Source organism: Solanum stenotomum, unplaced genomic scaffold (genome assembly GCF_019186545.1).
Source record: "Solanum stenotomum isolate F172 unplaced genomic scaffold, ASM1918654v1 scaffold30406, whole genome shotgun sequence".
Taxonomy (NCBI): Eukaryota; Viridiplantae; Streptophyta; class Magnoliopsida; order Solanales; family Solanaceae; genus Solanum; species Solanum stenotomum.
In genome coordinates, this window is record NW_026030956.1 from 200,999 (window position 1) to 216,132 (window position 15,134).

The following is a 15,134-nucleotide window of genomic DNA, read 5'->3' on the forward strand; positions in this document are numbered from 1 at the left end:
AAAAATTTTGTAAATTTTGTAATAAGTCCCTCCTTAAATCTATAAAAGGAGAGGAACTTCATAGAGAGAGGGCAGACTAAGTTTTCTGCCCTAAATGTATGGTTTTCTTGGCTTCTTCATGTGTTCACATTTTTATTTCTATGAATTTCTTTGATGAAAAATCTAAAATCCTATTACTAATTATTCTTATTTCTTTCAAATACTCCTTTTTCCGACTACAACTTGCTTAACATCCCCACACCCACCCAAAAAGAAACAATTTTAACCAAAATACTGTCCAAACACCCTATGCACCTACTAAAAAAACTACAAATAATTGGATTTTGTTCAAGGGAGGAATCACATAACGAAACTGGTCATTATATATTTATTTTATAGATACATCCAAATATTTCAAAACACATATATAATAAAGTATATTATTTTTTCTTCCACTCATGAAGCACACATGTTGACGCTCAGTTGTGTGCAGAGGGAGGATCTTTTGGGCAATGAGGTTCACCACGGGGTGGACAAGGTGCACCATTACTCATTTCGCATCGGCAACGCCAGTATGGTACGCCAATAGAATGGTCAGGCCTTAAACACTCTGTGATCACTGCTCCAATATTTCGCTAACATGGCCTACATGTTTCATAGCATGCCATTGCGTCTGGACAACCAGAGGCGTATGCACATGAAGGGGAGGGGGTTCACATGCACCCATCCTCCCCTTCCTAACCCCTATATAATACTACTATTTTTCTAATTATCTTTTTAAATTTGTATTGGTGAACCCAAGGTTAAAAAGAATACTCTAGTATATTGATAAGTAAGTACAAATAGGGGGTGCATAACTTATAGATTTGTGGTTCAAATTTTTCTATCCACATTAACATTTTTAATTTTTAATTAATATAATAAAATGTGTCACTTTTCATAGATCTTTTTAATAATTTATAAAAAAATAGAGGTTCAATTACCCATATTTTTAGGTTGCATTAGCTATGTCTAGACCTTAAGCTAGAAGTGTCAACAAAGTCAAATTATATTTTTTACTTTCTTTTTCTCCTTTCCTTCTTTATTTAGACGTTTTTCTTAATATTTTTTTTTTACTTTTTCTTTTGACTTTTCAAAGCCCTAAACTAAAAGGTAAAAAGGAGTAAAAACATCATATTGTTATTCTTTTGGCTTCATTCCATATTTCCACTTTGTTGTTCATGGTGAAGTAGAAGTGAGATTTGAGAACAAGTAACAAGGTATGTTATCTAAAAAAAAAATTATTTATTAATGTACTTCATTTGTTTTATATGTTTTTCTTGATTTATGAAGTGGTTCCATTATTTGATTGCTTGAATATTTAAATTTATAAGAATTTCTTGATTTCTAAATAGTTATCTATATGTTTTTCTTGATTTATGAAGTGGTTCCATTATTTGATTGCTTGAATATTTAAATTTATAAGAATTTCTTGATTTCTAAATAGTTATCTATATGTTTTTCTTGATTTATGAAGTGGTTCCATTATTTGATTGCTTGAATATTTAAATTTATAAGAATTTCTTGATTTCTAAATAGTTATCTATATGTTTTTCTTGATTTATGAAGTGGTTCCATTATTTGATTGCTTGAATATTTAAATTTATAAGAATTTCTTGATTTCTAAATAGTTATCTATATGTTTTTCTTGATTTATGAAGTGGTTCCATTATTTGATTGCTTGAATATTTAAATTTATAAGAATTTCTTGATTTCTAAATAGTTATCTATATGTTTTTCTTGATTTATGAAGTGGTTCCATTATTTGATTGCTTGAATATTTAAATTTATAAGAATTTCTTGATTTCTAAATAGTTATCTAAAAATTGTGATTCTTTTATTAGTAAACTTGTTATTTGTGCTAATATTTTTTAAAAATTATTTTGTTTTTATAAGATTGAATAGAAGGGTGAATATTTAATTTTGTAGGTAAAATAATTCTTACAATCAATTCATCAAATCACAAATGGATAAGTTTCTCATCAAGTTACCAAAGCCAAAAGATGGCCAACCAAGTTCTAGCTCTAATCAACCATTTGTGAGTTCACAAGTTGCTCCGGAAGTTCAAAGACATACAAATTCTTTTCCACTTTCAAATATGGATAATATGCTTGATTTTAAATCTCTTGAAGCAGATCCCAAAGATCGAATGCCTATTTCATCTTATGGTCCTAATATTCGAGATGCGGTAAGGAGGTATTACATTCAAAAAAAGCCATGTCAGCCTGTTGATCATATCTTCCCTAAAACTAAGTTTGGAGAAAAAATGCGTCAATTTCGACCAACTTGGTTTAAGAGAAGATCTCAATGGTTGGAATATAGCATTAAAGCAGATGCGGCATTTTGTTTGTGTTGTTATTTGTTCAAGAATGAACTTGAAAGTCGTGGAAATGCCGGAGATTCATTTACAAGAGATGGTTTTAGGTGTTGGAACAAAGCTTTAGAAAGATTCAAAAAACATGTTGGTAAGGTAAATAGTATCCATCATAAATGTTTCAATAGGATGCAAGATTTGAAAAACCAACGACAATCGATCCAATCTTCTTTTGACAAGCAAAGTGAAAAGGCAAGAAGTGATTATCGGATGCGTTTAAATGCCTCAATTGATGTAGCAAGATTTCTCTTGACATCGGGATTTCCATTTCGTGGGCATGATGAAAGTGAAGGTTCCGAATATAAGGGTGCTTTTCTTGAACTTTTGAAATGGTATGGGGATAGAAGTTTTGATGTGGGAAGAGTAATATTAGGTAATGCTCCACAAAATGATATGATGATTTGTCCGACAATTCAAAAAGATATTGTGGAGGCTTGTGCTAAAGAAACAACTAAGGCTATCATTGAAGACTTGGACGGTGATTATTTTGGAATATTAGTTGATGAATCAAAGGATGTTTCTCATAAGGAGCAAATGGCTCTAATTTTGAGATATGTCAACAAAAGTGGAATGGTGATAGAGCGATTCTTGGGTATTGTCCACGTAAATGATACATCTTCTCAATCATTAAAAAAGGCAATTTATTCTTTGCTTTTGGATCACTCATTATGTACATCCAAAATACGTGGTCAAGGTTATGATGGGGCTAGTAATATGCAAGGGGAAATAAATGGTCTCAAGTCTTTGATTTTACAAGATACGTCATCTGCATATTCTATTCACTGTTTTGCTCACCAATTGCAATTGGCACTTGTAGGTCTTTCCAAAAAGAATTCGGATGTGGATAATTTTTTTTATGTTCTCACTAATATTTTGAATACTATTGGAGCTTCATTTAAACGCAGAGATTCACTTCGACAACATCAAGAAGATAAGTTGGAAGAGTTGCTTAAATTTGGAGAAGTTCATACAGGGCAAGGTTTGAATCAAGAACGTGGCCTCCAACGACCGGGTGATACTCATTGGGGGTCTCATTTTAAAACCTTGGACAATTTCCTGATTCTTTTTTCTTCAATTGTTAATGTGATTAAGGATATGAAACGTGATTGTCCATATCATCTTGATAGATTTGCGGCGAAAAATATTTTGAGCAAGATTCATGAATTTGAATTTGTCTTTATGTTGCACTTGATGTTTAAGGTGTTGCTATTGACGAATGAGTTGATTAAAGTTTTACAAAAGAAAGATCAAGATATCGTTAATGCTATGGGATTGCTTGACCTTTCAAAGAAACGATTGCAAATGATGAGAGAGGATGAATGGGACTCTATGATGGATGAGGTTAGCTTATTTTGTGGTAAACATGGAATTTCAATTCCCAAAATGAATGAAGACTACTCTAATGGGAAGTCGAAGCATAAGAGGTACAATATTTGATATTTGCATCACTTTCGTGTGGAAGTATTTTATGCCGTCATTGATTTGACACTTCAAAAACTCAATAATGTTTTGATGTGGTGACTAGTGACTTGCTCCTCGGTATGACTAGTTTGAGTCCGGTTGATTCATTTGCTAATTTTCACAAGGATAAGATAATGAAACTAGCCGAGTACTACCCAAGTGAGTTTGGTGATAAAGAGATTCGGGAACTCAATTTTCAACTTGATGATTTTATTGTCTATGCTCAAAAGTGTGATAGCAAGTTTCTCAACTTGAAGGGAATCAAGGATCTTGCAAAAGTGATGATAGAGACAAAACTAGATCAAACTTGGTCACTTGTGTATATACTTGTGAAGCTAACTTTGATTATTCATGTTGCTACCGCAACCGTGGAAAGAGCATTCTCATCAATGAAGTATATAAAGAATGATTTGCGTAATATGATGGATGAAGATCTTTTGAATGGTTGTTTAGTTTGCTATATAGAGCGTAGTATATTTAAAAATGTAAGTAATGACGCCATTACTGACCGTTTTCAAAATATGAAAACTCGTCGAGGACAATTGTAAGTGAATATGTTTTTTGCTAATATATTACTATATAAATATTGCTACTACCTACTTGCTCGTCAACTTGTTCTCACTGTAAAATTTATATAATTGAATTAATTGTATATTTTGAAGATAATGGTGCCCCCATGTTCTTGAGATCCTGGATACGCCTCTGTGGACAACCCCCTGTTATTACTTCTACTCCACATCCATACGCCTTTCCTGCACCAATCTCAAATTAATAAACGTCCCTAATCATTAAGGATGTAATTTCAAAAAAAGTACTCAATCAGATTCAAGAATCGAACTTATTACAAATTAAAATAGATTGATGGTGTAATTGTTGATAACTTGAGTTCTTATCAAAATTTGAATTCCGATACAAGGATATCTAAAAAAAAATTAACATGTATACATACATAGAGAGAATAGTTCGAGTTGAAAATAATACATATGTATGCAAAATGTAGATCCACCTTTGCGTTGTGGGATTAACTCAATGCACCTTTTTGTTTTAGAAAAATGAAAAGAAATGAATTACCTGAAAAAAGATAAAGGAGAATGAGGAAGATTGGAGTTGTGATGTTGATATTTTTCATTCTTAATAAGATATTTCAAGAACGGAATAATATGAATGAGATAACTGGCTTTGATTTTTTTTTAAAAATTATTTTTATGTTATATTATTGATTTGCAAGCATAAGTAAAATTTGTTGTTTATTGATTGGTGTCAAACTAACGCCCAATATACTAGTATTAGTATAGTATGAATAATAGGGGATATATTGTCATTAATGTTGCTTTTCCAATTTGACTTTTGTGTTAAGTTTTACAATTAGCATTAATGAAAATTGACTATAATATAAACAAGTGAACATCAATTAGTCCCTTGTTTTTGGTTGAAGTTTTTTAATCTCTGTAGAAAATGAGCAACCTTTTTTTTTATAGAGATTATGCCATTTTCCCCTAATTTGTAGGTATGTTATAATTTTGGTCCATCTGATATTTGATTAAGTATAATTTAACCTTCAATTGTGTGTTTAATTAGTTCTTTTATAAAAGAATTATGCACTTGTAGAAATATGTATATTACCGTCAAATATGGAGTAATATATATTACATGCTTGACATAACACATAAATAATTAAGCTTGAAATGATTAATAATTATGGCAAATTTGCGAATATTCACAAGCAAAGGAATTAAAATTGTATATTTAATTAATTGAAGATTACATGTTTTTAGCGTCTATTTGGATAAAAAGTAATTTATAAGTCAAAAGTTAAAAGTCATAAGTAGATGATACTCTATTTTTAGCTTTGGCTTATTTTAAAACTCTTTTAACTCAAAATTGAGCGTTTAAAAACACTTTTTAACCTTTCTAAACATCTTCAAAATTTTAAAAGTGTTTAAAAGTTAAAAACACCTAAAAATAAACTAATTCAAAGGGACTTAGTCATATATTATAAGAATTAAAATTAAAAGGTACCAATAATTAAGAGACTAATCTTAAGAGCAGAAAAGAGAAGCTTCAATCGGAGCAAACATTGTATCCATTTTGCAAGCATTTGCCTCCTCTCGACCCAAAAGTATTATGAATACCCGCCTTTCTTTTTATAGAAATTTTGTTCCAACCAACTTCCGTTTTTTCATATTTGTCATTTTCTTTAATGAAGTTTTATATTTTTTAGAAGTAAATTGCATTATTTACAAAGTTATTTCACAAAGGTCAATAGTGAAAAATATGGTTTAAAATTATGTCCTTAAATGTTTTTCTTAATAGGTGTCATTACCTCACAAATTAAGTTACTGCATCCGTTCATTTTTACTTGTCATTCTTGACGTATCAAGAAAAGACAATTATAAAAAAAATTCATGTTTTACCTTCAACATTAAATACTTATTCTCCAAAACATTTTCCAAGACTTAATATTAAACATCATTTAATAAGGATAGTTTGGTAAAATACATATATCAATAATTATTTTCTTAATAGGTGTGTCAAGTCAAACAGCGACAAGTAAAAATAAACGGATGGACTAATATGGAAAGGAGGAAGTATTTAATAATCTTATTTTATTCTTCATCTCACATTTTTATAGTAGTTACACTGCATTAAAAATTATCTTTAGCTGTAATTAATTAACGACAATAGCTTAATTGCCACTAAATATATGTTTTTAGCGGCAATTAATACTCTTTGTATATGTCCCTAAAGCCTTTAGCGACATTGAATTCAAATGGCAATTAACTAATACCGGTAAATGTTTTAACACTCTTTGTTAATGTGTACATTTATTGCCGCTAAAAGGTGTCTTTATTGTAGTGTCAACCCCGTACCCTACTTTTCTCGAAGGTTTATTCTTCAAGTTGTTATGTTGTGACATTATGTAATGACACAAAAAGATACAATCTATTCAAATACTATATTCATTAAAACATTACAATATAATACAACACAACACAATACAGTACGATACATTATAGAACAATAAGTAACAATCACCCAAACAGAGTGAAGTTTATTTATGTTACAGAAGTTACATTACATTACAGCCACACCCACACAGAAGACACAAACATTATTTTAGGTACCAGTGGTACTCTTCACATAGCATATGACACAACTTAGAAAACTAAGTCCAAAATTGAAGACTCATATTGTTGTCCCCTTTTTGTTCCTTCTTCCTTTGGTGCTGCCACAAAATATGACTCATCTTGATTCTGTAATATTTCTTCAACCTCCCTTGCAGGCATATTGAATGACAATTCTTTTGCTTCTTTGTTTACATTTCTCCATATGCTTTCTTGACCTTATAAAACAATTGATAGTTTAATTTCTACGTACTGACAGTATACATAAATATTTGTAATTCCCTTTTACGTGATACTAGGACAAAGTTGATTGACTTTGTGTTACAAAAAATAGTTTAGTGACTTCGGTGAACAAACGAGGAAACTAGTAACATACCTGCAAGGAAGTTTAACATGTTGTTATGACCATTGATTCCAAAACCAACCATACTAAGATTAGAGTCGCCGTTGGCTATAACTGTTATAGGATGTCCTGCCGGAATTACAAAAAAATCACCAACTGATAGACAACCTCGGACCGCCTTTTGGTAGTTATGGCCTCGTCTCTCCTGGCTTTGGCTACTAACCATTTCGAACCGCCCATTCCCTTGTGCAACCATTACCAACCATGTAGTCCTTGTATTGTAGACTGGTAATATCATTCCACCCTGAAAAATTAATGTATAGTACTATTATCCCCGTCATTACAAAGAAGTTAGGTTCAGCTATATAAATCCTTACGTACCATGCACATAGCTCCATTTAAGTTTCTATTTTAAATGTCAAAACCATAACAATCAAGATATATCAAGATTTTGGTTTTTTTTTAGTGTTCAATTTGCTTCAGTTTATGTGACATCATTTTGTTATTAGTTCGTTTTGAAATGTATTAACACATTCCTATATTTGAAAGTTAAACCTATGAGTTTTACCTGAATGAGAAGCTTTTAGAGCTACACTAATCGTAGCCACATAAATGAGCCACACAAATGTTATATGACTTGTTTAAGACCAAACTATGTCACGTAAATTGAAACAGAGGTGATCGGGGCCAAATTAAGTGGCTTACTTGGTTGATGTTCATGATACCAACAGCAACATCCAAATCCCTCAAGTGTTCGAATCTCTCTGGGGCTGCTTCAAAGTATTGTCCAAATCTATTACCAATTAATGGGCGTTGGTTCAATACATTGAAAGGACCTCGCGTTTCACCTCTAATGGAGCGCGAGCCGGGTTGGCTAATAGCTCGAATTTTCTCTTCACTGGCTTTGATTATTATCCCCTGTTTTTGTTGTCCAAATAGCCTCTCTAACCTGTTCCTTGGAGTCTAATGAAAATAATAAAGAAAAAGTGAGCATTTTAACCAACATAAAAAGGAGAGAAACATATTGAAGATATCTATCTTAAACTTGACGTAAATTATTCGTTTTGTTTCCGAATTATTGACGGTCTTAAAAACATCAGTCTATTCAACTAACTGAACTTAAATACACACTTGATCTTGCCATATGAGTGAAATACACTCCTAAATTCTTGTCAAGTTTAGGGGTGTTTCAATACTTCTCTCGACCTTTTATTATGAGTCTCAGCTCGATCTCCTACAAGAATTTGAGAACACTTGATATGCCATGTGGCAGATCGGGATGTATTTAACTTCAGTTAGTCAAATAGACCTGTGTTTTTAAGATTCACTACAACAAAAACAACTTTTAGCGGTAATAAATATTGACATTAATAAAGAGTGCTAAAGTCTTTATCGGCATTAGTTAAGTGTCATTAGAACCAATGTCGCTAAAGGCTTTAGGAACATATACAAAGAATGTTAATTGCCGCTAAAAATACATATTTAGCGGCAATTAAGACTTAATTACCGCTAATGATCATTTTTGATGTAGTGACTATCAATAGTTCAAGAGTGAAACTAATAATTCACACCAAATTCAGAAGTGTTTTCAATGCTTATGTCTAACGAAGTTCACATTGAAAGCAGTCTCCAGGATATCGTTGCTGAATGCTCTGTAGAAGGTTTCTTGATTTTCACTTCCAGCACTAAAGAATTCCTGAATAAATATGATGGATATGAACTCGTAACTTTAAAAATATAATGAGTTAATTCTAAAAACATTTTAAAAATATAATCCATAAAATTCAAATTCTGAATACGCCTATGATTACCTGAAACTGGCCAGGAACATTAACGGCCTTGGCTAGCACGTAAACCGAGAACTTTTCTTTGTTATCTGTGTTGGTGAAGTAGATTGTTGAACCTGCAGAAACACTGATTACATCTCCATGCTCCAAGTTGAAGGAGTTCTTCTCATCTTCTTCTGCTATACTTACACTTCCTCTCCCTATAAGAACCAGGAAAAAAATGACTCTTTCTGTTTCGATTTATATGACATGATTTCTCTTTTAGCCCATCTACAAAAGAGGCTTCTAAATTTGAAAACAATTTAATGTATACTTTTCATTTAAGTTTTTATAATCACATAAATATGATATTAACTTGGTTTCAGCTGACATCTATGTGACTATGCCCTTCAACTTTGAGTATGTTGCAAGTAAGCACTTAAACTTGTATAAAATTGAACAAATAGACATATTCGTCTTATTTGGTGTCATACATGGCAATTTTGTGTCTTATGTGTGTCCTATGTGTTTTATGTCATATGTGTCTACTTATTCAATTTTATACAAATTTAAGTATTTACTTGTGCACATCCAAAGTTGGAGGACATATATGTCCGTTGAAGGCATGTTTATGCATCAAAAGTTTAAAAAAATTATTCCATACAAAGTCTGTAACAAGCTTTAAAAATTTTTATTTCTAAACAAAAAGTTGTAATGTTAAATTTCGTATTGATCATTCAAACAATATCACATAAATGAAAACAAAGAAAATGGACGTACCTCTAACAATAAGAAGTAAGAGTTGAGCATCAAAGTGATGAGGAAGCATGAAAGAAAGAGGTTCAAATTCAAGTACTCCAACTCTGTAATTTTCGATTCCTCGAAGAAGTTGAATGAATTTATCGAGGACTCGAAATTCACCATATTTTGATTCGAATCGAGATTTAAACATATGTGATTCAAATAAGTAAGGATTATTGTTCTCTTTTTCATGATCACATTCACATTGACAAGCAATAAACATAGAGATGAGGATCAACAACAAGAAGAAGACAAATAAAAGCTTTGGTAATTTAGTGAAAATTGCCATAGTTAAAATATAACTATTTGAACTTGTGATGGAAACTTTATTTCTCTATTTTTGATGGGGATTGAAGAGAATTATTTTGATTTTGCGTGGGAAATTTAAATGAGGGAATTTGAAGATGGTCAGTTTGAAAGTTTGCATGCAAGTTGACAAGTGTTGAATTGAGAACACTAATGAAAGTGCAAGTGTGATAACAATAGCTGCCTGCACATGAATGTCACATGGAGTATGGTAAAAAGGACAAATTTATCTGGTGGGTTCAATTCGATTTTGAAGTGTACTATCGATTTGTATACATAGTTAGAAAATCATTAAGATATTAATTTATCTGTTATTCGAAAACTTTGTAAAGGACAAGGCTAAACATGTTAACAACTTTACACAAAATCATGTGGAAATATGAGGAGGGTATGTAAGCTAAGTACCGATGCTTTTGCCGATTGCTATCCTCTTCGTTTTATTCTTTGTATCACATGATGACTCAAGATGGAATTTGGCTTTTGGAGTTTTATGTAAAGTTTTAACATGATATATATATATATATATATATATTATATAGTTGATAGTTCTAATTGCTCTCAATTAAGAGAACTTCACTAGATGCAAACTAAGAAGTTTAAAATCTACAAAAAAAAAATAAAAATCAAATATTAGTATCAATCTAATTGTAAGAGACCCGGGCAAAAAAGTGGCATATGTAAAGAGTACTAGTAAACATTATTCACCTCCACTTTTAAAATCAAATCGTGAATTCAAATCACTACAAAAAAAAAAGAAAGGAATTCATCATTCACATTCACCAAAAAAGCAAAAGAAGTTGAAACAATCAGAAAAATTGCTCAGTAACAATCATTCACCTTTACTTTTAAAATCATGAATTCGAATCGCCAAAAAAAAAAAAAAACAAGAATTCATCACTCACATTTAAACTTTCAAGATGATTGATTTAAGTCGATGAAAGAGCAAATTTTAAAATTATAAATTGGAATTATCACTACTCAACCAAAAAAGGAGGAATACAAGAGTTAACAGAGCAAGGAGTTTTATTTATGATGCAAAAGTTACATTGCACACGACAACATACATACTACAAGAGTCCAAAAACCCTCTACAACTCCTAGACCACATTTATTTTAAGGAGTTACATTAGTAGGAGTACATACTTCTCTTTAAACTAGGAGCCTCTTCTTATTTACTCACAAAGCTCTCTTCACTTGGCACAAATGCATATCTTCATTGTGCATTTCTTCCATTAACATACATTTTATTTAGAAAACAAAGTCCAAAATTGAAGACAAATATTGATCTTGTCCCCTCCTTCCTTCTTCACCCCTCTCTCTCTGCTGGTGATGCTCCGGTCCTGCCACGAAGTAGGACTGGTCTTGCTTCTGCAATATCTCTTCTACCTCCCTTCCGGGCATGCTGAAGGACAGTTCTTTCGCTTCCCTGTCTACGTTTCTCCATATGCTTTGTTTACCTTAAGAGGAAATTCACACTATCAGGTCATCCAAAAAAATTTACTAACGAACGACAGTTCGAAACCTCCCTGTCTATGTTTCTCCATATGTTTTGTTTACCTTAGAGGAAATTCACACTATCAGGTCATCTAAAAAAAAAAAAATTTACTAACGAATGAACAATACTAGGAATTGTCTTGCAACACAAGGAACTAGTAGGATATATGTGAGTCACTTCTATAACGAAGGATATTATAGAAGGATATATTATATCAGTTTTATATGACAAAATTGAGAGGTATATCAGACTTTTTCTGTAGTTTCTAAATACGTGATTACTTTAAACGGAGGGAATAATCAAGAAGAAAGGAAACTAGGGAGTATACCTGCAAGGAAGTTCTTTTTGCTGTTCTCAGCATCGACTCCAAAACCAACTATCCTCACATTTGAGTTTCCGGTTGCTACAAAGGTGATCGGATGGTCTGCTGGGATTACCAAAACATCACCAACGTTTAGATTACCGCGGATTTCCTGGTAACGGACTTCTCCTTCTTCTTGTTCTTGTTCTTGCTCTCTTCCTTGTCCACGAGACCATGGGCTTTGGCCTTGTCTACCAAGATGAGGACATGCCATTTCAAACCGAGCGTTTCCTTCTACAACCATAACCAACTTTGTAGATTTTGTGTTGTAGTATGGTAGCACCATTCCACCCTACAATAACATTTCCGAGTTTTTCAACTTATATACACCAACAATATAAATTTTGCAAAAAGGCTTGAGCTATCAAAGAGGCGAGGCTTACTTGGTTAATGTTCATGAAACCAACAGCAGCATCCAAGTCCCTCAACTGCTCAAATCTTTCGGGACATGCTTCAAAGAACTGTCCAAATTTGCTTTCGAATAATGGGCGTTCCTTCAGCAAATTGAAAGGTCCTTGTGTTCTACCTTTAGTTTGCTGAGTGGAGCGTGAGGCGTGTTCGCTTATAGCTCTAATTTGCTCTTCACTAGCTTTGATTATTATCCCCTCCTTGCGTTGTCCAAATAGCCTCTCTAACTTGTCCCTTGGGTTCTAATCAAAACAATTAAGAACACTAAATATATATGTATATAAAAAAAAAAGACCCAATGTAATAATAATTAATTAAAAGGAAGCTCACATTGAAAGCACTCTCCAGGATATCGCTGCTGAATGCTTTGTAGAAGGTCTCCGGATTTTGACCTCCGGCGCTAAAGTATTGCTGAATTCAAGATAAAAAGACATTTTAGTATCCGATCGATAACTTCTACCAACAACAACATCATATGAAGAATAGAATAAAGTGTACGCAGACTTTACCCTTCGATGTACTACTCGTCTCAAAATTGAGACGAGCGTAAAATGGAAACAAATCAACTACTACTAGTTGTAATATTATGATTCAAAGAGAATATTCGTTACCTGCAAATTTCCAGGGGCATTGACGGACTTGGCGAGCACGTAAACAAACAACTTTTCGTTGTTATCTTTGTTGAGCATGTAGACATTTGAACCAGCAAACACCCTGATTACATCCCCCTTCTGCAAGTTGAAGGAGTTTTTGTTATCTTGTTCCGCTATACTAATTATTCCTTGTCCTGTAAAAAGTTGAAATTTAGATAAACATTTCACTTAAGAACATTATGAAAATGAACATGACTAAATTACCTTTAACAACAACATATATGGCTTCACCATCACAGTGATGAGGCAACACGAAAGACTGAGGCTCCAATTCGAGGACAGAGACACGGTATTTTTCGATTCCTTTAAGAAGTTGAGATCTTTGATTGAATTTCTCGAGGATACGGAAATCACCATGACTAGCTCTGTATCGAGACCTGAACCTTTGAGACTCGAATAAATAAGGATTATTCGATTTTTCTTGTTGTTCCCACTCTGGGTTAGTTTCAACTTGTTGTCCTTTCTCTCTTTGGTACTCTTGTTGACAACGTTGTTGACACTCTTGCAGTTGTTGGCCCTGTTGTTCAATCTGGCACCTACGTTGGCACTCTTGGAATTTTCTGTATCTCTTTTCAGGTCCACGATTGCCTGTTACGAAATTAAAAATAAAGACTTTAATTTTCTAATTCTAAATTTAAGTGATGTCAAATGTATCACATCGTCCTTTTATGGACTTAAAAGATGTAACATAGTAAGTCGAAATTAAAGTGTTACGCCAAAAATAGAAGGGTCCTTGTTTTGAAAGAGACTTAAGTTTCAAGACAGAAGGAAATTTTGAAATTGAGGAATCAGTAATTATAAAAATGTATTTTTTTCATTATGTTGATAAGAAAAAAATTGTAATTTATAATATTTTTCATATAACTTTTTACCGGCTAAAATTTAATTCTAAAATATTAAATAAAAGTTCTTTATACATTTTTCATTATATTGATTGAAAAAAGGTTGCAATTTATAATATTTTTCAAAGAAGGGCACACCATAACAACTAAAAAAGAACAAAGAGACAACATAACTACTAAAAAAAAATCATTCGTCGAAGAAAACGTTTTTTTAAAAAAATATATATACAGATACATTAAAATATTTTTAAAAAAAAAAATAAGACTAAGATAAATTAAAACAAAAAAAGGCACTATAACTAACATTACCTAGATCATCTTCACCAGTCTCCCTTTCATGTTGTTGTTGTTGTTGCTCTTTCTTATACTGCTGTTCACAACGTTGTTTACACAACTGTTTCTGTTGGCCTGGTTGTTGCCTCTCACAACGTTGTTGGCACTCTCTGAGTTTCTCCTGAGGGTCTTGATCACCCCTAGGGTTTTGATCATAGCATTGAGATACAAGGACCAAAGAGAGGATCAAGAAGAAAAATAAAAGCTTTGGTTTTGTGAAAATTGCCATAGTGAGTGAAAAAGTTGTAGTAGTAGTGATGAGGAAATGTTGATTTAGTGAGGGGGAATTTATAGTGGAAGAAATAGTGCATGCATGCATGCAAATTGACAAGTGTTGGAAGTGAAGAGTAAACGTGGAGAGGTAAGTGGAGTGAAGTGGAAGTGTGAGAAGATAAGGCTTAGCTATATTAGCTGGCTTGATGACGTGGAGTTACAAATTTTAGTGTATGAAATATTCTAAATGATACTTATAAATTTTATTGGAGTTAAATAATCTTTTGTTTGATTATAGCTTCTTTAAAAAAAATAGTTATTGTAGAAATAATATATGCGAATTAGGGTAGTATTTAGATCGAAAGGAGTGGAGGACATGTATTAGAATAGAAGGTTAGTAGGTAATATAGTGTTATTTTGATTAAGGTGGTTGGTGTTTGTTGTTGTACTAATTGATTTAGTTTAAAAAATGAGACCAGGGTTAGGACAGACCCGCTATTATAAAGTAATTTTCCGACGAAGGGGTATCTCTTAATCCCAGTGCACTGTGGCAAAGCCAAAAAATTTCACGAAAGGTGTTCAGCTATTGAGCTATAATAACAACTTGTTGTGTTAAAAGTGTCCAAAATATGTTA

General features: G+C 32.3%; 4 protein-coding genes across 4 annotated transcripts in view; 1 reads left to right on the forward strand and 3 right to left on the reverse strand.

The window, feature by feature from the left end:
- LOC125851848 (serine/threonine-protein kinase STY13-like) overlaps positions 1-15,134 on the reverse strand; it is a 145,918-nt gene that overhangs the window by 28,293 nt on the left and 102,491 nt on the right. The gene's annotated exons all lie outside the window — the stretch shown is intronic.
- Positions 1,985-4,625, forward strand: LOC125851889 (uncharacterized). Its single transcript, XM_049531637.1, has 3 exons — positions 1,985-3,816; positions 3,918-4,297; positions 4,516-4,625. Exons 1-3 carry the CDS (start codon positions 1,985-1,987, stop codon positions 4,623-4,625), a joined length of 2,322 nt encoding a protein of 773 aa, XP_049387594.1.
- Positions 7,012-10,177, reverse strand: LOC125851849 (vicilin Car i 2.0101-like). Its single transcript, XM_049531593.1, has 6 exons — positions 9,868-10,177; positions 9,133-9,308; positions 8,937-9,017; positions 8,027-8,284; positions 7,355-7,625; positions 7,012-7,196 (listed from the first exon to the last, which is right to left on the reverse strand). Exons 1-6 carry the CDS (start codon positions 10,175-10,177, stop codon positions 7,012-7,014), a joined length of 1,281 nt encoding a protein of 426 aa, XP_049387550.1.
- LOC125851844 (vicilin Car i 2.0101-like) lies at positions 11,198-14,541 on the reverse strand. Its single transcript, XM_049531583.1, has 7 exons — positions 14,263-14,541; positions 13,316-13,699; positions 13,070-13,245; positions 12,789-12,869; positions 12,434-12,700; positions 12,018-12,342; positions 11,198-11,651 (listed from the first exon to the last, which is right to left on the reverse strand). Exons 1-7 carry the CDS (start codon positions 14,513-14,515, stop codon positions 11,443-11,445), a joined length of 1,695 nt encoding a protein of 564 aa, XP_049387540.1. The 5' UTR covers positions 14,516-14,541; the 3' UTR covers positions 11,198-11,442.